Source organism: Neovison vison, chromosome X (genome assembly GCF_020171115.1).
Source record: "Neovison vison isolate M4711 chromosome X, ASM_NN_V1, whole genome shotgun sequence".
Lineage (NCBI taxonomy): Eukaryota > Metazoa > Chordata > Mammalia > Carnivora > Mustelidae > Neogale > Neogale vison.
The window spans coordinates 59,153,081-59,181,068 of NC_058105.1; the positions used below are offsets into that span (position 1 = coordinate 59,153,081).

Consider the following 27,988-nt stretch of genomic DNA (forward strand, 5'->3'; position numbering starts at 1 on the left):
TTTGCCTTTGGAGACATATCTTGAAAGAAGTTGCTGTGGCTGATAGCAAAGTGATTACTGCCTATGTTCTCCTCTAGGATTCTGATGGATTCCTGTCTCACGTTGAGGTCTTTTATCCATTTTCAGTTTATCTTTGTGTACGGTGTAAGAGAATAGTTGAGTTTCATTCTTCTGTGTATAGCTCTCCAGTTTTACCAGCACCATTTATTGAAGAGACTGTCTTTTTTCCACTGTATATTTTTTCCTGTTTTGTCGATGATTAATTGACCATAGAATTGAGGCTCTCTACTCTGTTCCACTGGTCTATGTGTCTGTTTTTATGCCAGGACCATGCTGTCTTGGTGATCACAGCTTTGTAGTAAAGCTTGAAATCAGGTAACGTGATGCCCCCAGCTTTATTTTTGTTTTTCAACATTTCCTTAGAGATTCGGGATATCTTCTGATTCCATACAAATTTTTGGATTATTTGCTCCAGCTCTTTGAAGAATACTGGTGGAATTTTGTTCAGAATGGCAATAAAAGTATAGATTGCTCTAGGCAGTATAGACATTTTAACAATGTTTATTCTTCCGATCCAAGAGCATGAAATGGTCTTCCATCTTTTTGTGTCTTCTTCAATTTCTTTCATGAGTGTTCTGTAGTTCCTCAAGTACAGATCCTTTACATTTTTTGTTAGGTTTATTCCCAGGTATCTTATGGTTCTTGATGCTATAATAAATGGAATCGATTCTCTAATTTCCCTTTCTGTATTTTCATTGTTAGTGTATAAGAAAGCCACTGATTTCTGCACATTTACTTTGTATCCTGCCACGTTGCTGAATTGCTGTATGAGTTCTAGTAGTTTGGGGGTGGAGTCTTTTGGGTTTTCCATATAAAGAATCATGTCATCTGCGAAGAGAGAGTGTTTGACTACTTCATTGCCAATTTGGATACCTTTTATTCCTCTTTGTTGTCTTTATTTCTCTGATTGCTGTTGCTAGGACTTTTAATACTATGTTGAACAAGAGTGGTGAAAGTGGGCATCCTTGTCTTGTTCCTGATCTCAACAGGAAGGTTGCAAGCTTTTTCCCATTGAGGATGATATTTGCTGTGGGTCTTTCATAGATAGATTTGATGAGGTTCAGGAATGTTCCCTCTATCCCTATACTTTGAAGCCTTTTAATCAGGAACAGATGCTGGATTTTGTCAAATGCTTTTTCTGCATCAATTGAGAGGTCCATGGGGTTCTTCTCTCTTCTCATATTAATTTGTTGTATCACATTGATTGATTTGCAAATGTTGAACCATCCTTGTAGCCCAGGGATGAATCCCACCTGATCATGGTGGATAATCTTTTTAATGTGCTGTTGGATCCTGTTGGCTAGGATCTTGTTGAGAATCTTAGCATCCATATTCATCAGTGATATTGGTCTGAAATTCTCCTTTTTGGTAGGATCTTTGCCTGGTTTGGGGATCAGGGTAATGCTGGCTTCATAGAAAGAGTCTGGAAGATTTCCTTCTGCTTCAATTTTTTGAAACAGCTTCAGGAGAATAGGTGTTATTTCTTCATTGAAAGTTTGATAGATTTCCCCAGGGAATCCGTCAGGTCCTGGGCTCTTGTTTTTTGGGAAGTTTTTGATCACTGCTTCAATCTCATTACTAGATATCGGCCTATTCAAGTTGTCGATTTATTCCTGGTTCAATTTTGGGAGTTGACAGTTTTCCAGGAATGCATCCATTTCGTCTAGGTTGCTAAGCTTATTGGCATATAACTGTTGATAATAACTTCTGATGATTGTTTCTACTTCCTTGGTGTTAGTTGTGATCTCTCCCTTTTCATTCATAATTTTATGAATTTGGGCTTTCTCTCTTTTCTTTTGGATTAGTGTGCCCGATGGTTTGTCGATCTTATTGATTCTTTCAAAAAACCAGGTTCTAGTTTCATTGATATGTTCTACTGTATCTCTGGTTTCTACCTCATTGATCTCAGCTCTAATCTTGATGATTTCCCTTCTTGTGTTTTGAGTTGGTTTGATATGTTGTTGATTCTCCAGTTCTTTAAGGTGTAGAGACAGCTGCTGTGTTCTGGATTTTTCAATTTTTTTTTTTTTTGAGGGAGGCTTGGATGGCTATGTATTTCCCCCTTAGGACCGCCTTTGCTGTATCCCATAGGTTTTGGACCTAAGCGTCTTCATTCTCATTGGTTTCCATGAATTGTTTCAGTTCTTCTTTGATATCCTGGTTGATCCAAGCATTCTTAAGCAAGGCGGTCTTTAGCTTCCAGGTGTTTGAGTTCCTTTGGAACTTTTCCTTGTGATTGAGCTCCAGTTTCAAAGCATTGTGATCTGAGAATATGCAGGGAATAATCTCGGTCTTTTGGTATTGGTTGAGTCTTGATTTGTGACCCAGTATGTGGGCTATTCTTGAGAAGGCTCCATGGGCACTTGAGAAGAATGAGTATTCTGTTGTTTTATGGTGGAATGTTCTGTATATATCTATGAGGTCCATCTGGTTCAATGTGTCATTCAATGCTCTTATTTCTTTATTGATTTTCTGCTTCAATGATCTATTTCTGAGAAAGGTGTGTTAAGATCTCCTATGATTAGTGTATTCATATCAATATGACTCTTTATCTTACTTAACAGTTTTCTTAAGTAATTGGCTGCTCCTATATTGGGAGCATAGATATTTACAATTGTTAGATCATCTTGATGGATAATCCCTTTAAGGATTATGTAGTGTCCTTCTGTATCTCTGACTACAGTCTTTAGTTTGAAGTCCAATTTATCTGATATGAGAATCGCTTCCCTAGCCTTCTTTTGAGTCCCATTGGCATGAAAGATGCTTCTCCACCCCTTCACTTTCAGTCTGCATGTATCTTTAGGATTAAAATGGGTCTCTTGTAGACAACGTATGGATGGGTCCTGTCGTTTTATCCAATCTGCAACCCTGTGCCGTTTTATGGGTGCATTTAGGCCATTCACATTGAGAGTGATTATTGATAGATACGTTTTTATTGACATCGAGTTACCTCTGAAGTCTTTCTTTCTGTAAACTGTCTCTATATTTCTGTTCAATGCTATTCTTGGGATTTTTCCTCTTTTATAGAACCCCCCTTAATATTTCCTGCAGTGTCGGCTGGGTGGTTGCATAGTCTTTTAAGCCTTGCCAGTCGTGGAAACTCTTTATCTCTCCACCCATTTTGAATGTCAGTCTTGCTGGATAAAGTATTCTTGGCTGCATGTTCTTCTCATTTAGTGCCCTGAATATATCTTGTCTGCCTTTTCTGACTTGCCAGGTCTCTGTGGACAGGTCTAACGTTATTCTGATGAGCTTCCCTCTATAAGTATGGAGCCTCTTTGCCCTGGCGGCTTTCAAGAGATTTTACCTACAATTATAATTCCTCAATTTGACTATCAGGTGTCGTGATGTTTTTTTGGAATGTATAATCTTGGGTGGAGACCGTTCGGCCTCTAGTACATTAATGCTGGTTCCATTCACGAGATTGGGGAAATTTTCATAAAGGACTTGTTCCACTATATCTTCTAGACTTCTTTCTTTCTCCTCCCCTTCAGGGATTCCAATAATTCTGACGTTGGAACGCTTCATGGCATCATTTATTTCCCTGATTCGGTTCTCGTGGTTTCTAAGCTGTTTGTTCCAGGCTTCCTCCTGATCCTTTCTCTCTATCTGTTTATCCTTTTGATCTATCCTCTGTCTCAGTTACCCTAGCTTTGAGAGAGTTTAGATTAGATTGGAACTCATTGAGAGCATTGTGAACCTCCTCCTGGTAGCTTTAAGCTCCACCCTAACATTGTGAACATCCTGTCTGGTCGCTTTCAGTTCGGCCCTAATCAATTCTGTTTGGTCATCCATGGCTTTCTCCAACCTAGCTATTGCCTGGATAATTGTTAGCCTGAATTCTCTTTCCGACATATTGTCTATGTTGATAGCCGTTAGCTCTGTTGCAGAAGGTCCATCCTCTGTATTTTTCTTCTGTTGGGCATTCCTCCTCCTAGTCATTTTGGTGGGAGATGACTGAACAGATGTAGCTGGATGTATCAACTGTGGTGCAGTCAAGGTGCACCCTGCAACACTTCTGAGCAATAAGGATTCCCCACCCAAACGAGAGACAAAGGAAAAGATAAAGAAAAAGAAAAAGAAAAAAAAAAGAGAGAGAGAGAGAGAGAGACAGTAAAGAAAGGGAAGATGAAAGAGAAGGTTCAGCCCAGATGGGCCCCAAGGTAAGATTTATGGAATAGACAAACAAAAAGACTGATACAAGTATATGACAAGAGCAAAATATATATATATGTATATATATGCAAATAAAGGAAGAACCTCATCAAAAAGAACCCCAAGTGTAAGATTTATATGCTGTCAGGACAAACACAAAAACACAGAAACACTGGTGGAAGAAGAAGATGGAAGAGTGGTTATAAATTCTCCGTGTCTGCGAGGAAGGTTGTTTTGATTCTTCCCTGATGTATCTTGATTTCTTTGTTAAAGGACTCAACTTTCCAAAGATAAAGGGAATTAAAAATTGGTTTACCTATAGGGGTAGTATTGACTGGGGAAAGGAGATTACTTTGAAGTTTAACTCTATATGAATATTAGAGGATAAAAATAAAAAGGAATAAACTAGACTAAACTAAACTAAAATTTTAAAAAAAGGAATTCAAAAAATAGATATGCAAAAGAAAAACATAGGTGTATGTATCAAAAAGTTCAGGATTGAAGGGTATTATGGAATTTGATGTACTGTACAGCTCGCTGTGATGGTAAATAGGTTAAAAAAATTACCTATGTGTAAAAAAAAAAAAATACAAACCAAAACCAGAATAGTGGGAACGAGTGAAAAATAAAAGTTTTCCTCTGAAGTAGTGGTTGTTCTCTAGTAGTCCTTTTTTTTTTTCTTCTTTTTTTTTCTTGGTTTGTTTTCTGGGGGAGGGGCCTGCCTCCTGGGTTGTCAGTCAATGATGTTTTCTGAGTTAAGTCCTCCCGCCCCCCTCAAGGGGGTGGGATCTGAGGAAAATGGTTTTTTTCAGGCTTTTGTTCTCTGGCGGTTTTTATGTTTGTTCACTTTTTTTTCTCTCACCTTGACCGCTTTTGCTGGTTTTTGTAGTTTTAGAGGAAAACAAACCGCACCCTGATCTCCCTCTCAGAGAGAAGCCTCAGTCTGGGTGCAGAGCCTAACTAAATAAGTTCCCCCTTGGCCACTGGCAGAGCAGGTTCCAAGTTGCAGACCCTGGGGATGCAGGATCTTTTGCTTGTACCCAAGGCCAAGGCAGTAGCGGCTGTCTGGGAGCTCCCGAACGCCAGAGAGGTTCCAAGCAGCAATCGCACACTGAGATTTTTCCCACTGGCCCGGGCTGGGAGTGCCTGGTCTTGCTAGGTCTAAGAGTGCCCGGCTTGCGTGCACCTCTTTCAGGGGTGGCTATGGGTCATGCGCACGTCTCAGGCACTGAGAACGGGGCACAGGTCCGAAAGCACCAGGCTGGGCTTTTGCGCACCTCTGTCAGGGGAGAGAGTTTGGGGCATGCGGCTTAGGCTCTGAAACAATGGCGCGGGTCAAAGAGTGCCGGCCGGGACTTTGTCTCTCTCAGGGGAGCATGAGGGACATGCACACGTATCTCAGGCTTTGTAGTAGGGCTCGCGCGTTCTGCCGACCGGCGTGGCTCTCATCCCCTCACAGGAGCTAGAACTCGTGCATTCTCGGGTGCGCTGGCAGCTTAGGGACCAAGACCTGGTTTCTCCATCGCACTCTCTCTGCCTCAGCACCGGGGAGGCTGTCCTGGGACTGGGACTTAAGCCCCTGTCCCTAGCCGATTCCCACAATTTCCCCCCACGATCCTTTGCTCTTTTTGAGTGCTTTCAACCAGTCTCCAAGTTAATGCTGGTCCCCAGATGCAGGGCATTCTCGCTCGTATTGGGGTATTACTTTCCTACCAGTTGCCTCTGGTGGCTCCCTCCCCTTTTTTTTTAATCTTCTGATATCAGTCCACCATTCCCACTCCGCTTTACCTGCCCACTGGCGTCTTCTGCCCCTGTAGAGATCCAGACATGTATAATTCTGATCTCAGGCTGATTTCAAGGGTGAACGGGGTTCTTTGGTATGTAATCAGCTCACTTTGGTGTACAGGCTGAAAAGGCGCCTCCTCCTACTTCCCCGCCATCTTGTCCCCCCTCCTGGACCATATATTCTTTATCCATTCATCAGTTGAAGGGCATTTTGGTTCTTTCCACAATTTGGCGACCGTGGCCATTGCTGCTATGAACATTGGGGTACAGATGGCCTTTCTTTTCATTACATCTGTATCTTTGGGGTAAATACCAAGTAATGCAATTGCAGGGTCATAGGGAAGCTCTATTTTTAATTTCTTAAGGAATGTCCACACTGTTCTCCAAAGTGGCTGCACCAACTTTCATTCCCACCAACAGTGTAAGAGGGTTCCCCTTTCTCCACATCCTCTCCAACACCTGTTTCTTGGCTTGTTAATTTTGACCATTCTAACTGGTGTAAGGTGGTATCTCAATGTGGTTTTGATTTGAATCTCCCTGATGGCTAATGATGATGAGCATTTTTTCAGACGAGATCGGGCGCGTTCAGGGTGGTATGGCCGTAGACTTATGATGAGCATTTTTTCATGTGTCTGACAGCCATTTGTATGTCTTGATTGGAGAAGTGTCTGTTCATATCTTCTACCCATTTTTTAATATGATTGTCTGTTTTGTGTGTGTTGAGTTTGAGGAGTTCTTTATAGATCCTGGATATCAAACTTTTGTCTGTACTGTCATTTGCAAATATCTTCTCCCATCGTGTCTGATAGCCATTTGTATATCTTCTTTGGAGAAGTGTCTGTTCATGTCTTCTGCCCATTTGTTAACATGGTCATCTGTTTTGTGAGGGTGTTGAGTTTGAGGAGTTTTTTATAGATCTTGGATATCAGCCCTTTGTCTGTAGTGTCATTTGTGAATATCTTTTTTTTAAGATTTTATTTATTCATTTGCCAGACAGAGATCACAGTAGACAGAGAAGCAGATAGAGAAAGAGGGGGGCAGGCTCCCTGCTGAGCAGAGAGCCTGATGAGGGGCTCTATCCCAGGACCCTGAGATCATGACCTGAGCTGAAGGCAGAGGCATACCCACTGAGCCACCCAGGTGACCCCATTTGTGAGTATCTTCTTCCATTCAGTGGGTTGCCTCTTTGTTTTGTTGACTGTTTCCTTTTAACCCTTTTAACAATCTTTTTTTTTCCTTTTAACAATCTTATGAGATAGCTAGTATCATGCTCATTTTCAGATAAGGAAACTGAGTCTTAGAGATGAAGTCATTTGCCCAAAACTAGGAAGAGACAGAGTTAGGATTAAAATTCAGGACCTCTTTTTTTATTCCCACTATTTTGCACTAAGGATAGTTTTAACTTGCTGTATGTCACCAGTCCTAAGGCTCTACCTACCATATGCTAATCATAATCAGAACTTCCATTGCTTCTGGATTTTAATTGTTGCTGGAGAATAGGATTTTTGCATACACATTGAAGTAATGTGCCTCACTGTGTGAAATAGATTTATTTATTTATTTATTTATTTATTTTTAACAAGTTTGCTCTTGTACATAGAGGCTTACCAGCAGTTCCTTTATTTTGTATTGAGACTGCTGCCTTCTAAGTTTAGCGAAAACACTTATTTAATTCTTTCCAAAGATGAGTCGATGTCTTTAGTGAATTCCTTAACAAGTTAACTACATCCAATGTTTTTAAGCTTAGCTGTAGTGATTTGGGATTTATCTTCACTTCTGCTTATAAGTAGATAGAAGTTTTCTATTTCTGCACAATATTTTTATATGTCATTCCTGTAGCAGAAGACTGTGATTGGGACTGCATGTGACTAGTAAAAGATTAGCTGGGCAATGTCAGTTTAAACTCTAGCATTGACTGTTAATCCTTTTTTTTAATGAAACCAAAATGACAGTAAATTTTCACATATGGTGCCTTTAGAGGGATGTTGGATCAAGAATTCAGATGACAATATTCCTGGGACTAAAGGTTAAAGATACCCAATGCTTGGACAACTATAATGTAAAACTGAAGGAAGTTCATCTCAAAAGTAATTGTAAGTGGCATTGGGTTTATAAAGAGATTATATTAGTGAGAGATCTCCAGAGAAACAGAAGAAATAGAATGTATGTATACTTCCAGAGAGAGATTTATTATAAAAAAAATTGGTCCACACAATAATGGTGGCTGAAAAGTCCAAATATCTGCAGTTAGCAAACTAAAGAGCCATGAGTGCCCATGTGTTGTTCTGGTCTAGGTCTAAATGACAAAACAAGGGTAGTCAATAGTGCAAGATCCATTCCAAACGGCAGCAGGCTCCAGAGCCAAGAAAAGTCAATGTTTCAGCCCCAGTCCAAAGGCCAGAAAAGACCAACATTCTAGCTCATGACTCAGACAGACCAAGTACCCTCTTACTCAGCCCTTTTTTTCTATTCAGGTCTTTAGTTTATTGTATGAAGCTCATCCATTTTGGAAAGGGCAATTTGCTTAATTCAATCTACTTATTCAGATGTTAATCTTATCCAGAAACACCTCACAGACACACCCAGAATAATGTCTGACTGAATTTCTGGCCAGCCTGTGACCCAGTTAAATTAACCCAAAAAGTTAATCATCACAGTAATGTATCTCAGAAATTCAAGGACTAGAAATTATCAGGATGTATACAATAAACCCCTTATCTGAAAATGAATATATATATATATATATATGTGTGTGTGTGTGTGTGTGTATATATATATATAGAACTCTTACAACTAAACAACAGCAAGAAATAACCTAATTTAAAAATGAACAAAGGGGACGCCTGGGTGGCGCAGTTGGTTGGACAACTGCCTTCGGCTCAGGGCGTGATCCTGGAGTCCCAGGATCGAGTCCCACATCGGGCTCCCAGCTCCATGGGGAGTCTGCTTCGCTCTCTGACCTTCTCCTCGCTCATGCTCTCTCTCACTGTCTCTCTCTCTCAAATAAATAAATAAAATCTTAAAAAAAAATAAAAAATAAATAAAAATGAACAAAGGACTTGAATATAAATTTTTCAAGGAAAATATATAAATGGCTAACAAGTATATAAAAAGATGCCAATACCACTAGTAATCAGAAAAATGCAAATCAAAACCACAACGAAATATCACCACAGAACTGATTAGTATGGTTATTATTATAAAAAAACAGGAATTAACAAGTGTTGGTGAACATGTGGAGAATTTAGAACACTTATGCACTATTGATGGGTATATAAAATGATGCAGCCACTATGAAAAACAGTAGGATGATTCTTCAAAACATTAAAATAGGGGCGCCTGGCTGGCTCAGTGGGTTAAAGCCTCTGCCTTCGGCTCAGGTCATGATCCCAGGGTCCTGAGATCGAGCCCCATGTCAGTCTCTCTGCTCTGTGGGAAGCCTGTTTCCTCCTCTCTCTCTGCCTGCCTATCTGCCTACTTGTGATCTCTGTTTGTCAAATAAATAAATAAAACCTTTAAAGAAAAATTAAAATAGAATTACCATATAACCCAGCAACTCCACTTCTAGGTTTATACCCCAAAGAATTCAAAGGAATGACCCAAACAGATATCTGTATACCAATGCTCATAGCAACATTATTCACAATAATGAAAATGTGGAAGCAACCCAAATGCCCATCAACAGATGTACTGGTTTAAAAAATGTGCTATATATATAAAATTGAATATTTATTCCTGAAAGGGAAAAATATTTGACACATGCTATATTAAGGATGAACCTTGAGGACATTATGCTAAGTGAAATAAGTAGTTACAAAAAGACAAATACTGTATTACTCCACTTATATGAGCTTCTAGAGTCAAATTCATAGAAACAGAAAATAAAATGGTGGTTTCCAGTGGATAAAGAAAGAGGAAAATGGGAATTTGTTATTTAATGGGAATAAAAAAATTTTAGAGATTGGTTGCACAATGATATGAATATACTTACTAATGAACTGTACACTTAAAAGTAATTAAAATGGTACATGTTACATTATGTGTATTTTACCATGATTTGGAAAAAATGTCAAATTTTCACCAACAGTTACAAAAGAGGACTCTTTTAAGGATATGATATTTACCGTCTTACAGATAAGCAAACACTTTCACTAAGGGTGGAGAATGTATCAATTAATTACTAAATTGAATGGACTCAGATCTATAGAGCATAAGTTTTTCTGAAAGTCATATACATAATTTAAAAGGTAGTGCATTGTTAATCATGGATAATGTATTCAATGTGATGTGTAAAAATGTATAAAAATGATATCTAACATGTTTAGTCTATGAACTTCAAAAAACAGTAAAGAAGAAAAAAGTATGATCCATTAAATAAGTATTTCTTAGAAAAATAAATACATAAGGCTAGTAAGCATATAAAAATAAGTGTTCTTGGAGGAGGAGTCAAGATGGCTGAGAAGTAGCAGGCTGAGACTACTTCAGCTAGCAGGCGATCAGCTAGATAGCTTATCTAAAGATTGAAAACACCTAAAAATCCAACGGCAGATCGAAGAGAAGAAGAGCAGCAATTCTAGAAACAGATAATCAACCACTTTCTGAAAGGTAGGACTGGCGGAGAAGTGAATCCAAGGCGACAGGAAGATAGACCCCGGGGGGAGGGGCTGGCTCCCGGCAAGCAGTGGAGCAAAGGAGCACAAAATCGGGACTTTTAAAAGTCTGCTCCACTGAGGGACATCGCTCCAGAGGCTAAACTGGGGTGAAGCTCTTGCGGGGTCAGTGTGGCCTCAGGTCCCGCAGGGTCACAGAAGGATCGGGGGTTTCTGAGTGTCACAGAGCTTACTGATATTAGAACAGGGAAGCCAGCTACAGAGACAGAGCCGAGGAGTGAGCTCCCAGCTCAGGGTTACATTGAACTGGTCGCAGGCTTGGTGAGTTCGGAACGTGGCCGGAGTAATTGAGCGCTATTCTCTGAGGGCGAACTGAGTAGTGGGGCCCCAGGCTCTCAGTTCCTCCAGGCCGGAGACCGGGAGGATGCCATTTTCATTCCTGTCCTCTGGAACTCTATGGAAAGTGCTCAGGGAACAAAAGCTCCCGAAAGCGAACCCAAGCAGCTTACTAAGCCCAGCCCCTGGTAAGGACGGTGCAAGTCCGCCTGGTACAAAGACACTTGAGAATCACTACAACAGGTCCCTCCCCCAGAAGATCAACAAGAAATCCAGCCACGACCAAGTTCACCTACCAAGGAGTGCAGTTTCAATACCAAGTAGAGTAGCGGAATTCCAGAGGAGGAGAAAGCAAAGCACAGAACTCGTGGCTTTCTCCCCATGATTCTTTAGTCTTGTAGTTAATTTAATTTTTTTTCTTTTTCAATTTTTTTCTCTTCTAATGCTAAATTTTTTTAACTTTTACCCTTTTCTTTTTTAAAGTTTTTAACCAGTTTATATAATATATATATTTTTCTTTTTTATACTTTTTCCTTATTCGTTTTCTTTTTTTTTTAATTGCTACTTTTCTTTTCTTTTTTTTTTCTTTCTGAACCTCTTTTTATCCCATTTCTCCCCCCCCCACGATTTGGGGTCTCTTCTGATTTGGTTAAAGGATATTTTCCTGGGGTTATTGCCACCCTTTTAGTATTTTACTTGCTCCTTCATATACTCTTATCTGGACAAAATGACAAGGCAGAAAAATTCACAACAAAAAAAAAAAAAGAACAAGAGGCAGTACCAAAGGCTAGGGACCTAATCAATACAGACATTGGTAATATGTCAGATCTAGAGTTCAGAATGACAATTCTCAAGGTTCTAGCTGGGCTCGAAAAAGCCGTGGAAGATATTAGAGAAACCTCTTGGGAGATATAAAAGCCCTTTCTGGAGAAATAAAAGAACTAAAATCTAACCAAGTTGAAATTAAAAAAGCTATTAATGAGGTGCAATAAAATGGAGGCTCTCACTGCTAGGAGAAATGAGGCAGAAGAAAGAATTAGTGATATAGAAGACCAAATGACAGAGAATAAAGAAGCTGAGCAAAAGAGGGACAAACAGCTACTGGACCACGAGGGGAGAATTCGAGAGATAAGTGATACCATAAGATGAAACAACATTAGAATAATTGGGATTCCAGAAGAAGAAGAAAGAGAGAGGGGAGCAGAAGGTATATTGGAGAGAATTATTGGAGAGAATTTCCCCAATATGGCAAAGGGAACAAGCATCAAAATCCAGGAGGTGCTGAGAATGCCCCTCAAAATCAACAAGAATAGGTCCAAACCCCATCACCTAATAGTAAAATTTACAAGTCATAGTGACAAAGAGAAAATCCTGAAAGCAGCCTGGGAAAAGAAGTCTGTAACATACAATGGTAAAAATATTAGATTGGCATCAGACTTATCCACAGAGACCTGGCAGGCCAGAAAGAGCTAGCATAATATATTCAGAGCACTAAACGAGAAAAACATGCAGCCAAGAATACTATATCCAGCTAGGCTATTATTGAAAATAGAAGGAGAGATTAAGCTTCCAGGTCAAACAAAAATTGAAAGAATTTGCAAACACCAAACCAGCTCTACAGGAAATAATGAAAGGGGTCCTCTAAGCAAAGAGAGAGCCTAAAAGTAGTAGACCAGAAAGGAACAGGACAATATACAGTAACAGTCACCTTACAGGCAATACAATGGCACTAAATTCATATCTCTCAATAGTTACCCTGAATGTTAAAGGGCTAAATGCCCCAATCAAAAGACACAGGGTATCAGAATGGATAAAAAAAAAAAAACAACAACTCTTCTATACGTTGCCTACAAGAAACTCATTTTAAACCCAAAGACACCCCCAGATTTAAAGTGAGGGGGTGGAAAAGAAGTTACCATGCTAATGGACATCAGAAGAAAGCAGGAGTGGCAATCCTTATATCAGATCAATTAGATTTTAAGCCAAAGACTATAATGAGAGATGAGGAAGGACACTATATCATACTCAAAGGATCTGTCCAACAAGAAGATCTAATAATTTTAAATATCTATGACCCCAACGTGGGAGCAGCCAACTATATAAACCAATTAATAACAAAATCAAAGAAACACATCAATAATAATACAATAATAGTAGGGGACTTTAACACTCCCCTCACTGAAATGGACAGATCATCCAAGCAAAAGATCAACAGGGAAATAAAGGCCTTAAATGATACACAGGATGAGATGGACATCACAGATACATTCAGAACATTTCATCCCAAAGTAACAGAATACACATTCTTCTCTAGTGCACATGGAACATTCTCCAGAATAGATCACATCCTCAGTCCTAAATCAGGTTTCAGCTGGTATCAAAAGATTGGGATAATTCCCTGCATATTTTCAGACCACAATGCTCTGAAGCTGGAATTCAATCACAAGAAGAAATTTGGAAAGAACCCAAATACATGAAGACTAAACAGCATCCTTCTGAAGAATGAATGGGTCAACCAGGAAATTAAAGAAGAATTGAAAAAATTCATGGAAACAAATGGTAATGAAAACACAACGGTTCAAAAGCTGTGGGACACAGCAAAGGCAGTCCTGAGAGGAAAATATATAGTGGTTCAAGCCTTTCTCAAGAAACAAGAAAAGTCTCAGCTACACAACCTAACCCTACACCTAAAGGAGCTGGAGAAAGAACAAGAAAGAAACCCTAAACCCAGCAGGAGAAGAGAATTCATAAAGATCAGAGCAGAAATCAATGAATTAGGAACCAAAAAAAAAAAAAAAAACAATAGAACAAATCAAGGAAACTAGGAGCTGGTTCTTTGAAAGAATTAATAAGATTGATAAACCCCTGGCCAGACTTATCAAAAAGAAAAGAGAAAGGACCCAAATAAATAAAATCATGAATGAAAGAGGAGAGATCACAACTAACACCAATGAAATACAAACTATTATAAGAACATACTATGAGCAACTCTACGCCAACAAATTGGACAATCTGGAAGAAATGGATGCATTCCTAGAAACATATAAACTACCACAACTGAACCAGGAAGAAATAGAAAGCCTGAATAGACCCATAACCAGTAAGGAGATTGAAACAGTCATCAAAAATCTCCAAACAAACAAAAGCCAGGGCCAGACAGCTTCCCAGGGGAATTCTACCAAACATTTAAAGAACTAATTCCTAGTCTCCTGAAACTGTTCCAAAAAAGAGAATGAAAGGAAAACTTCCAAACTCATTTTATGAGGCCAGCATCACCTTGATCCCCAAACCAGACAAGGATCCCATCAAAAAAGAGAGCTATAGACCAATAATTCTTGATGAACACAGATGTGAAAATTCTCACCAAAATACTAGCCAATAGGATTCAACAGTACATTAAAAGGATTATTCACCATGACCAAGTGGGATTTATTCCAGGGCTGCAAGATTGGATTAACATCTGCAAATGAAGCAATGTGATAAAACTCATCAATAAAAGAAAGAACAAAAACCATATGTAACTCTCTATAGATGCTGAAAAGCATTTGACAAAGTACAGCATCCCTTCCCGATCAAAACTCTTCAAAGTGTAGCAATAGAGGAAACATACCTCAATATTATCAAAGCCATCTATGAAAAACCCACCGCAAATATCTTTCTCAATGGAGAAAAACTGAAAGCTTTTCCGCTAAGGTCAGGAACACGGCAGGGATGTCCATTATCACCACTGCTATTCAACATAGTACTAGAAGTCCTAGCCTCAGCAATCAGACAGCAAAAGGAAATTAAAGGCATCCAAATCGGCAAAGAAGAAGTCAAACTATCACTCTTTGCAGATGATATGATACTATATGTGGAAAACCCAAAAGACTCCACTCCAAAGCTGCTAGAACTTGTACAGGAATTCAGTAAAGTGTCAGGATATAAAATCAATGCACAGAAATCAGTAGCATTTCTCTACACCAACAATAAGACAGAAGAAAGAGAAATTAAGGAGTCAATCCCATTTACAATTGCACCCCAAACCATAAGATACCTAGGAATAAACCTAACCAAAGAGGCTAAGAATCTATACTCAGAAAACTATAAAGTACTCATGAAAGAAATTGAGGAAGACACAAAGAAATGGAAAAATGTTCCATTCTCCTGGATTGGAAGAATAAATATTGTGAAAATGTCTATGCTACCTAAAGCAATCTACACATTTAATGCAATTCCTATCAAAGTACCATCCATCTTTTTCAAAGAAATGGAACAAATAATTCTAAAATTTATATGGAACCAGAAAAGACCTCGAATAGCCAAAGGGATATTGAAAAAGAAAGCCAAAGTTGGTGGCATCACAATTCCGGACTTCAAGCTCTATTACAAAGCTGTCATCATCAAGACAGCATGGTACTGGCACAAAAACAGACACATAGATCAATGGAACAGAATAGAGAGCCCAGAAATAGATCCTCAACTCTATGGTCAACTAATCTTTGACAAAGCAGGAAAGAATGTCCAATGGAAAAAAGACAGCCTCTTTAATAAATGGTGTTGGGAAAATTGGACAGCCACGTGCAGAAAAATGAAATTGGACCATTTCCTTACACCACACACAAAAATAGACTCAAAATGGATGAAGGACCTCAATGTGAGAAAGGAATGCATCAAAATCCTTGAGGAGAACACAGGCAGCAACCTCTTCAACCTCAGCCGCAGAAACATCTTCCTAGGAACATTGCCAAAGGCAAGGGAAGCAAGGGCAAAAATGAACTATTGGGATTTCGTCAAGATCAAAAGCTTTTGCACAGCAAAAAAAAAAAAAAAAAAAAAAAAACAACAAAAAAAAAAACAGTTAACAAAATCAAAAGACAACGGACAGAATGGGAGAAGGATTTGCAAACTACATATCAGATAAAGGACTAGTGTCTAAAATCTATAAAGAACTTAGCAATCTCAACACCCAAAGAACAAATAATCCAATCAAGAAATGGGCAGAGGACATGAACAGACATTTCTGCAAAGAAGACATCCAGATGGCCAACAGACACATGAAAAAGTGCTCCATATCACTCGGCATCAGGGAAATACAAATCAAAACCACAATGAGATATCACCTCACACCAGTCAGAATGGCTAAAATCAACAAGTCAGGAAATGACAGATGCTGGCGAGGATGCGGAGAAAGGGGAACCCTCCTACACTGTTGGTGGGAATGCAAGCTTGTGCAACCACTCTGGAAAACAGCATGGAGTTTCCTCAAAATGTTGAAAATAGAACTGCCCTATGACCCAGCAATTGCACTACTGGGAATTTACCCTAAAGATACAAACGTAGTGATCCAAAGGGGCACGTGCACCCAAATGTTTATAGCAGCAATGTCCACAATAGCCAAACTATGGAAAGAACCTAGATGTCCATCAACAGATGAATGGATCAAGAAGATGTGGTATATATACACAATGGAATACTATGCAGCCATCAAAAGAAACGAAATCTTGCCATTTGCGACAACATGGATGGAACTAGAGCGTATCATGCTTAGCGAAATAAGTCAAGCGGAGAAAGACAACTATCATATGATCTCCCTGATATGAGGAAGTGGTGATGCAACATGGGGGCTTAAGTGGGTAGGAGAAGAATCCATGAAACAAGATGGGATAGGGAAGGAGACAAATCATAAGTGACTCTTAATCTCACGAAACAAACTGTGGGTTGCTGGGGGGAGGGGGTTGGGAGAAGGAGGGTAGGGTTATGGACATTGGGGAGGGTATGTGCTTTTGGGTAAATTGGAAGGGGAGGTGAACCATGAAAGACTATGGACTCTGAAAAACAATCTGAGGGGTTTGAAGTGGCGGGGGGGTGGGAGGTTGGGGTACCAGGTGGTGGGTATTATAGAGGGCACGGCTTGCATGGAGCACTGGGTGTGGTGAAAAAATAATGAATACTGTTTTTCTGAAAATAAATAAATTGGAAAAAAAAGAAATTAAGGAGTCAATCCCATTTTCAATTGCACCCCAAACCATAAGATACCTAGGAATAAACCTAGCCAAAGAGGCAAAGTATCTATACGCAGAACTCATGAAAGTAATTGAGGAAGACACAAAGAAATGCAAAAATGTTCCATGCCCCTGGATAGGAAGAATAAATATTGTGAAAATGTCTATGCTACCTAAAACAATCTACACATTTAATGCAATTCCTATCAAAGTACCATCCATCTTTTTCAAAGAAATGGAACAAATAATCATAAAATTTATATGGAACCAGAAAAGACCTCGAATAGTCAAAGGAATATTGAAAAAGAAAGCCAAAGTTGGTGGCATCATAATTCCGGACATCAAGCTCTATTACAAATCTGTCATCATCAAGACAGCATGGTACTGGCAGAAAAACAGACATATAGATCAATGAAACAGAATAGAGACAGACACAGACACAGAAAAACAGACACATAGATCAATGAAACAGAATAGGGTCTATTTCTGGAAATAGACCCTCAACTCTATGGTATACTAATCTTCAACAATGCAGGAAAGAATGCCCAATGGAAAAAAGACAGCCTCTCCAATAAATGGTGTTGGGAAAATTGGACAGGCACATGCAGAAAAATGAAATTGGACCATTTCCTTACACCACACACGAAAATAGACTCAAAATGGATGAAAGACCTCAATGTGAGAAAGGAATCCATCAAAATCCTTGAGGAGAACACAGGAAGCAACCTCTTCGATCTTAGCCACAGCAACATCTTCCCAGGAACATCGCCAAAGGCAAGGGAAGCAAGGGCAAAAATGAACTATTGGGATTTTATCAAGATCAAAAGCTTTTGCACAGCAAAGGAAACAGTTAACAAAACCAAAAGTCAACTAACATAATGGGAGAAGATATTTGCAAATGACATATCAAATAAAGGGCTAGTGTCCAAAGTCTATAAAGAACAGATCAAACTCAACACCCAAAGAACAAATCCAATCAAGAAATGGGCAGAAGACATGAACAGACATTTCTGCAAAGAAGACATCCAGATGGCCAACAGATACATGAAAAAGTGCTCCATATCACTCAGCATCAGGCAAATACAAATCAACACCACAATGAGATATCACCTCACACCAGTCAGAATGGCTAAAATCAACAAGTCAGGAAATGACAGATGCTGGCGAGGATGCGGAGAAAGGGGAACCCTCCTACACTGTTGATGGGAATGCAAGCTGGTGCAACCACTCTGGAAAACAACATGGAGGTTCCTCAAAAAGTTGAAAATAGAACTACCCTATTACCCAGCAATAGCACTACTGGGTATTTACCTTAAAGATACAAATGTAGTGATCCGAAGGGGCACATGCACCTGAATGTTTATAGCAGCAATTTCTACAATAGCCAAACTATGGAAAGAACCTAGATGTTCATCAACAGATGAATGGATAAAGAAGATGTGGTATATATACTCAGTGGAATACTATACAGCCATCAAAAGAAATGAAATCTTGCCATTTGCGACGATGTGGATGGAATTAGAGGGTATCATGCTTAGCGAAATAAGTCAAGCGGAGAAAGACAACTATCATATGATCTCCCTGATATGAGGAAGTGGAGATGCAACATGGGGGGCTAAGGGGGTAGGAGAGGAATAAATGAAACAAGATGGGATTGGGAGGGAGACAAAACCATAAGTGACTCTTAATCTCACAAAACAAACTGAGGGTTGCTGGGCGGAGGGGGGTTTGGAGAAGTGGGCTGGGGTTATGGACATTGGGGAGGGTATGTGCTATGGTGAGTGCTATGAAGTGTGTAAACCTGGTGATTCACAGATCTGTACCCCTGGGGATAAAAATATATTATATGTTTATTAAAAAAATTAAAAATTAAAAAAATAAGTGTTCTTAAAGACATACAAATCAAAATAATATACCATTTTTCACTAAACTGGCAAAAATTATAAAACTGGACAATATCTATCACAAAGATATAGGACTATAAGGAGTATCGTATATTTCAGCCCTTGCCCAAGGGCAATTTGGCTAGATTTATAAAAATTTAAATGCACATATTCTTTGGCCTGCTAATCCTAATTTGTGGTATAAGACCTACATGGACGGATTTAGAAGGTATTATACTAAGTAAAATAAATCAGTCAGAAAGATATGTACCATATGATTTCACTACTATGTGGAATCTGAAAAACAAACTAAAAGCAGAATCAGATCTATAAATATAGAGAACAAACTGATGGTCAGAGGAATAGGGGTAGGGGATGGGCCAAATGGGTGAAGGGGAGTGGGAGATACAGGCTTCCAGTTATGGAATGTATAAGTCATGGGAATAAAAGGATAGGAAATACATTCAATGATACTGTAATAGCATTACATGGTGACAGATGGTAGCTACTCCTGTAGTGAACATAGCATAATGTGTGGAGAAGTTGAGTCACAGTGTTGTACACCCGAAACTATTGCAACACTGTGTCTCAAATATATTCAAATATGGGGTGCTTGGGTGGCTCAGTCAGTTAAGTGTCTGCCTTTGGCTCAGGTCATGGTCCCAGGGTCCTCGGATTGAGCCTCACATCGGGCTCTCTGCTTAGCAGGGCGCCTGCTTCTCCTGCCTCTCTCTCTGCTGCTCTGTATACTTCTATGTCTCTCTATCAAATAAATAAATAAAATCCTTAAGAAATTACAAGACCTGATGTTAAAGTGCCATATTACATGCATTTTAACATCTGAGGAAAGCCAAGAGAGTCCCAAAGGATGGCCAACCACAAGTTCCCCTTCTCATCCTGTTTGTGCAGATAAAGTACCATATTCAAATAACTAAATTTATCTCAGGGACCAAGCAAAATGCCTGATTATTTCTGAATGGAAGCCTTCAGTTCAAGCAGGCCAGTCACATCTCCTGTGGGAAATGGGGTTTCACCACTCTTAGAGGTTATAGTACAGCCTTTGCTTGTTCATTCTGTTTCCCAATGGAATATATGTGTGTCCCTGTGTGGCATATGGTGTTCTCCTCTTCCAGGCTATGAGTTTACCTAAACGATACACTCCTGTTGATTTTATCTGTCTGGTGTTGGGAGGTTTTGTTTGGCTATCCCCATCTAGGGCAGGAATCCCTTCTTCACCAGTGGGAAGAAGTGGAGGTGATTAAAACACAAAGCTAGGAATTTCCCATAGTATATAAATTGCAAATATAAAGCAAGATCTATGTATATGAATGTTCATTTAAGCATTGTTTGTACTAGCAATAACCTGAAAACCACCTAAAGTTCCATCATTAGACAATTCTAAATTGTTGAGTGTCCATTATCTCTCTCTCTCTCTACACACACACACACACACACACACACACACACACACACGCATCTCACATCTTCTTTACCTATTCATCTATCATTGGACACTAGGGTTGCTTCCATAATTTGACCATTGTAAATAATGCTGCAATTAAAATAAGGATGCATCTATCTTTTGGGTAATGTTTCTGTATTCTTTAGGTAAATACCCAGTAGTGGAATTAGTGGATAATTTTTAATCTTTTGAAAACCTCCATACTGTTTTCCACATTGACCACAATGGTTTGCATTCCTACCAACAGTGCGTGGGTGTTCCTTTTTTCCCATATCCTCAACACTTGTTTTTTTGTTTGTTTGTTTTGTTTTTGATTTTAGCCATTTTGACAGGTATGAGGTGATATCTCATTGTTTTTTAAGGATTTATTTGTTAGTTTTAGAAAGAGCAGAGGGGCAGACAGAAGGAGAGGGAGAGAAGCAGACTCCCTGCTGAGTAGAGAGCCTGACACAGGGCTCAATCCCGCAACCCTGAGACCTGAGGCAAAATCAAGAGTAGGGTGATTATTTTTAACTTTATGGGGAACCTCCGTACTCTTTTCTAGAGTGGCTGCACCAGCTTGCATTCCCACCAATAGTGTGAGACAGTTCCCCTTTCTCCCCATCCTCACCAACACCTGTTGTTTCTTTTGTTGTTAATTTTAGCCTTTCTGACAGGGTGCGAGGGGATGTTTCATTGTAGTTTTGATTTGCGCTTCCCTGATGATGAGTGATATTGAGCATTATATATTATCATATGTCCATTAGCCATCTGTATGTCTACTTTGGAGAAAAATATGTTCATGTCCTGTGCCCGTTTTTTTAAGTGGATAATTTGAGGTTTTTCTGGTGTTGAGCTGTATAAATTCTTTATATATTCTAGATACTAGCCCTTTATTGGATATGTCACTTGCAAATATCTTTTCCCATTCAGTGGGTTATCTTTTAGTTGTGTTGCTTATTTCTTTTGCAATCCAGAAGCTTTTTATTTTGATGTAGTCCATGGAGCAAAATTTAGCAGCTGAAAAGATTGAAGTAGTGTATCTGTATATGATGGTATAGAAATATCTCTAAGATAAACTTAAATTAAAAAAATTTGTTTATATTAGCATCCCTTTTTTGTAAGTGTATATGTATTTTTATTTTGTAAAGTTACTCTGGAAATTACTGACAGTAATTACTGACAGTGCCTTTGGTGTTTAGATTAGGAATTTATCAATAAGGAGGAGGGACTATAGCTCATTTTACACCTTTCTGAGAGTTTGACTTTTTTATCAAATGCATTATTAATTCACTTTTATAATGAAAATAAAAGTAAAAAGGTATGATCTCCATTACTAATGAAGCCATTATCAAGTGGAAAGATTAACAGAATTTCACAAAATAAGTTTGAAATCTCAACAGCACAAGCTAGTGTCTGGACTTATCATTGAAATAAGACCAAATAGTGCACAGCATATGGAACACTGAAGGAGTAAACTGAGGGAAAGGTCAGTTGGATTAGAAATTTTTAATGTTTCTTATTTCAAAGGGATTGCTTCTGAGTACAAATAGTTTAGTTCTGCAATTAAGTATGACACATATTTAAGACAGGAAACTGTGCTCCTCAATATCACTGTTTTGTCATCTAGTTCTATTTTTGAAAGAAAAGCAAATAACTAAATTCCTAGAAATGTTACTGAAACTGGTAAAGAAGCCGGAAAGTTTCTGTTTATTGTGTTATAAAATAATCCATGTAAAAGCAGCATAGTTATATGGTCACTAGGGCCAAGCCTGAGCTTTCACCAAGATTGTCAAGGAATGTACCTGGAATGTTACTATTTTCACAAAATCAACAAAAGAATTGTTTAATATGTCTAACTTACTGAGCCAGTGGTTTAGGCTGTAGGTTTCTTTGTAAAGTGAAAGTGGCCGTAGAGCCCAATTGAAAACAAAACTGATTTTAACATCAGAGCAGAATGTGTTTTATCCTTTCTGTCCACCTTTTTATCCTTCTCTAAATCAATATTTACAGTTTTAATGTTATATTATTGTTGTTACCTTATTTCTTAGTTAAAATATGCTCTTAAGGACTTTAAAAATAACTTGCTCTTCCCACATAAGCTTCTACTTAATAGGCACTGTCATAAAAGGTCCTCTTAAAAAAAAAAGGTTCTTTCAGTATTGCTAATGTTGAGACCCCAGCACACTTCTAACAAATCAAGTCAGATTTTGTTTAGTTCAATTTAAGGGATGAATCAGCCTTGGGTGTCTTCTAAATGAATTACAAATTAATTGACTGAGTGTGTTCAGTGTTCTGTTCATTATTCCTTCCATTCTGACAATAATATAGACAGGCTTGCACTGGAGCATTTGTTGCAATGGAAATATATGAGAACACTTACACTGGCTGTTATGGTGGATTATTTGAATCTACATAGAGCCTGATGAGTGTTTATTTTGCTTTCTGTTTTATTTTGAGAATTTCAGCTACAAAAATTACTGTATAATCAATATAGAATGAGAGCCTAATGAGATATTTATGTAAATAACTATGGGTGCCTGGATGTCTCAGTTGGTTAAGTATCTTCCTTCTGCTCTGGTCATGATCCCAGTCCTGGGACTGAGTCCCACACTTGGCTTCCTGCTCAGCAGGACATCTGCTTCTCCCTCTGCTCCTCACCCCACTCCAGTGCTCTCTCTCTCACTCTCTTTCTCTCTCAAATAAATAAAATCTTAAAAAAAGTAAAATAAATAAATAACTTGAAGCTTATTCCACTTGATTAAAAAAAAAACTTGGGTGTCATGTTTTACTTCATTTATTAGGGATATATAATTATTTCAGTACCAGTTCTTATAACACATGTTGCTTATCATGTTTTTTAAGTAGAGGAAGAAAAGATTCATTTGATAAGGAACTTGATTATTAATATACACACAGAACAACTATTATATTTTTTATGAATAGACATATTACTTATATAATCTAAATTCACTCTTTTGGTGGTAAACCATGAATTTATATATTGCTTTTCTTCCTGATGTTTAAAGCTCTCTTTCAAAAGGGTGTAGCTTTAAACAATTTTTTTGAAGATTATTTATTTGTCAGAGAGCAAGCACAAGCAGGGGAGTGGCAGTCTAAGGGAGAAGCAGGCTTCCTACTGAGCAAGGAGACTGGTGTGGGACTCAATCTCAGGACCCTGGGATCATGATCTGAACTGAAGGCAGACACTTAACTGAGTCACCCAGGTGTCCCAAGGTTGTAGCTTTAAAACAAATTTGCACTTGTTGGTTAGTATTATATCAGTTTTAGCTATGATAACTCTTTTAAGTCCTATTTTATACATTGTATAGATTATTTTCCACTGTTATTCAAATCAATTTAAGAGAGGGTTCCATTTTAAATTTCAGTTAGAAAGGGAATATTGGGGGGGAGGGGGGTTGGGAGAAGGGGCTAGGGTTATGGACATTGGGGAGGGTATGTGCTTTTGGGTAAATTGGAAGGGGAGGTGAACCATGAGAGACTATGGACTCTGAAAAACAATCTGAGGGGTTTGAAGTGGCGGGGGTGGGTGGGAGGTTGGGGTACCAGGTGGTGGGTATTATAGAGGGCACGGCTTGCATGGAGCACTGGGTGTGGTAAAAAAATAATGAATACTGTTTTTCTGAAAATAAATAAATTGGAAAAAAAAGGGAATATTGAAATCATGTTGTTGGGTGTCTGGTGACTCAGTGGGTTAAGCATCTTCCTTCAGCTAAGTCATGATCTCAGGGTCCTGGGATCTAGGCCCACCTTGGTCTCCCTGCTCACTGGGAAGTCTGCTTCTCCCTTCCCCTGCTTCTGCTCTCTCCCTCTCTCAAATAAATAAATAAAGTCTAAAAAAATGAAAGAAAGAAATCAGTATATATCTACAAAGTATTTGAGGTGTAGCCTAAAACGAGGGCAGCAACAGAGCCTCATACCTCATTCCATGATTTGCAACATTTCTCCTCAACTCAATCTCACTGGTTTTCTATCACTCTCTTGATCTCTCATTATTCTTTCATCACAAAAACATGCATCCACATACAGGATATCTATACAGGATATATATTTTTAGTTAAAATTTATTTTCAGGTTGTTTTTACTACCCTTTGAGATAATTGGAGACATCATAGGGATGAAGGTACTAGGGAAAAAATGAGATTTCTATTTCTAGCTCTGCCATGTACATTCTGTGCCCTGTTGAATGAGTTCTCTGACCTTGATTTTCTGACTCCCTATTGGAAAACTGGAAGTCATTATTCTATCATGCTTCTTCTGATTTACTTCCTAGGGGTGCCTCCAGGATTTATTGAATTAAAAAAATATAAATGACCATAGTTTATTGGACTAAAAAAAAATCTAAGAAAAAAAGGACAAGGTTATTATGAAACTTTTTGAAGCCATAAATCTGATTTTTAAGTCTACATTATCTTCTTATACTTTTTATTTACACTTTTAATTATAACAGTACGAAACCTATGTATGGCAAATCTAGATTAATTTATTTAAAAACAACACAGTGATGTGATGCTGTTATTTTAAAAATGTATGTAGTATGAATGTAAATATGTGTATCATAGGAAAAAAAGCTTGAAAAATACACATTATAATGTTAACAAGTGCTATTTCCCAGAATTGTGGATGATATAAAATCTTTTTTTTTAATTTATCTGTATTTTTTGCAATGGCAATGCATTATTTAAGTGGTTGCACCTATTTAAAATAAATACTACTTAATTTCTAACAGTTAAACATTCTTTTTTTAAAAGATTTTATTTGTTTATTTGATAGAGATCACAAGTAGGCAGAGAGGCAGGCAGAGAGAGAGAGAGGAGGAAGCAGGCTCCCTGCTGAGCAGAGAGCCCAATGTGGGGCTCGATCCCAGGACCCTGGGATCATGACCTGAGTTGAAGGCAGAGGCTTTATCTCACTGAGCCACCCAGGTGCCCCTAACAGTTAAACAGTCTTTACTCATTTTATTCTAGCACACTTTCATGTTATGGAAATAAATATGGACAGGCCCATATGATAATTGACTCTCTCTGCTTGACTTATTTCACTCAGCATAATCTCTTCCAGTCCCGTCCATATTGCTACAAAAGTTGGGTATTCATCCTTTCTGATGGAGGCATAATACTCCATAGTGTATATGGACCACATCTTCCTTATCCATTCATCCGTTGAAGGGCATCTTGGTTCTTTCCATAGTTTGGCGACTGTGGCCATTGCTGCTATAAATATTGGGGTACAGATGGCCCTTCTTTTCACGACATCTGTGTCTTTGGGGTAAATACCCAGGAGTGCAGTTGCAGGGTCATAGGGAATCTCTATTTTTAATTTCTTGAGGAATCTCCACACTGTTCTCCAAAGAGGCTGCACCAACTTGCATTCCCACCAACAGTGTAAGAGGGTTCCCCTTTCTCCACATCCTCTCCAACACATGTTGTTTCCCGTTTTGTTAATTTTGGCCAGAGAGAGTCAATTGTCATATGGTTTCACTTATTTGTGGAGCATAACAAATAGCATGGAGGACAAGGGGTGTTAGAGAGGAGTAGGAAATTTGGGTAAATTGGAAGGGGAGGTGAACCATGAGAGACTATGGACTCTGAAAAACAATCTGAGGGGTTTGAAGTGGCGGGGGGTGGGAGGTTGGGGTACCAGGTGGTGGGTATTATAGAGGGCACGGCTTGCATGGAGCACTGGGTGTGGTGAAAAAATAATGAATACTGTTTTTCTGAAAATAAATTAAAAAAATATGGACAGGCCCATTTCAAAATGGGGGAACACATATTAAGAACTGTGAAATCAGAAGTGCCTGGGTGTCACAGCCAGTTAAGCCTCCAATTACTGGTTTCAGCTCAGGTTGTGATCTTAGGGTCCTAAGGCTTTATGCTGAGCATGGAGCCTGCTTAAGAATCTCTCTCCCTCTCCTTTTACCCCTCCCCCCGCCACTCCCTCTCTTTCAAATAAATTAATTTAAAAAACTGTGAAATTAATTTATCTACTGTTATGTGTTGAAAGTAACCTAGCAAATATCACCCAGATGGTCCTTTCTATAAAATTCTTTTCTTTTATTACTCTAATTATTTTAAATCTGTTTTAACAGCTACAAGATCGCACTCAGTTCAGTGACCAAGACTTAGCCACCCTTAAGAAGTACTGGGACAATGGAATGACCAGCCTTGGTTCAGTTTGTAGAGAGAAAATTGAAGCAGTTGCAACTGAATTAAATGTTGACTGTGAAATAGTTCGGGTAAGACATTTTCAATAATTTTCATGCTGTGGTTGAAGACTGTCATAAATTAAAGCTTTAAAAAAATTGCACTAGGTACTGTAAACAAGAACATCAATAAAGTGAAAAAGATAATCCACAGAATAGAAGGAAATATGCTCAAATCACATATCTGATAAGGAACTTCTATTCAGGGTGTATAAATATTAACTGTTACATCTTAATAATAAAAAGACAAATAATGAAATTAAAGGCAAAGAATTTGAACGCACATTTATCCAAATGCGTTATATAAATGGTCAATAAATACACAAAAATGTTCATCATTTATAATTATGGAAATCAAAACCACAATGAGATACCACTTAATAGCCAATATGATGTCTATAATAAAAAAGACAGATGATAACAAGTGTTGACCAGGATGTGGATAAATTGGAACCATTATACACTTCTGGTGGAAATGTAAAATGTTTTAACCACATTGGAAAATAATCCTCAAAATTTTTAACATAAAGTTATCATAGAACCAGCAATTACACTCTAAGTTATATACCCAAAAGAAATGAAATGTATGTATACTCAAAAACTTACACATGCTTGTTCGTTTTGTTTCTTAAATTCCATATATGAGCGAAATCATATGGTATTTCTCATTCTCTGACTTATTTCACTTAGCATAATACTCTGCAGCTCCATTGACATCACTGCAAATGGTAAGATTTCATTCTTTTCTATGACTGAGTAATAATCCATTCATCAGTCAATGGACACTTGGCCTAGTTTCATAATTTAGCTATTATTGATAATGCTGTTATGAACATTGGCCTGCATCTATCCCTTTGAATGAGTATTTTTGTATTCTTCAGATAAATACATAGTAATGCAACTGCTGGGTCATAGGGTAGTTCTATTTTTAACTTTTTGAGGAACCTCCATATTGTTTTCCATAGTGGCTGTACCAGTTTGCATTCCATAAACAGTGCAAGAAGCTTCTCCTCTCTCCACATGCTTGCCAACACCTGTTGTTAATTTTAGCCATTTTAACAAGTGTGAGGTGATAGCTCATTGTAGTTCTGGTATTTCCCTGATGATCAGTGATGGTGAGCATCTTTTCATGTGCCTGAGGGCCATCTGAGTGTCTTCTTTTGAAATGGTCTTCTTACCATTTTTGATTGGATTATTCATTTGGGGATGTTGAATTTGATAAATTATTTGTAGGTTTTGGATACTAAGCCTTCATCAGATGTTTCATTTGCCAATATCTTCTCCTACTCCTTAGGTTGACTTTTAGTTTTGTTGATTGTTTCCTTCACTGTGCAGAAGCTTTTTATTTTGATGAAACAAATGAGCATAGGGGAAGGAGAGAGAGAAAAAGAAACCAAGAAACAGATTTTTAACTATATAAAATAAACTAATAGTTTTAAGGAAGGTGATTGGGGGGATGGCTTATAGGTTCTGGGGATTAAGGAGTACACTTGTGATGAGCATCAGGTTGT

General features: G+C 38.4%; 1 protein-coding gene across 1 annotated transcript in view; it reads left to right on the forward strand.

Annotated features, from left to right (window-relative positions):
* The window catches only part of HDX (highly divergent homeobox), a 195,752-nt gene that overhangs the window by 104,299 nt on the left and 63,465 nt on the right, over positions 1-27,988 (forward strand). The window contains exon 4 of the mRNA XM_044235562.1: positions 26,364-26,510. Within this exon, the coding sequence (XP_044091497.1) occupies positions 26,364-26,510 (147 nt within the window). The remainder of the gene's footprint in view (positions 1-26,363; positions 26,511-27,988) is intronic.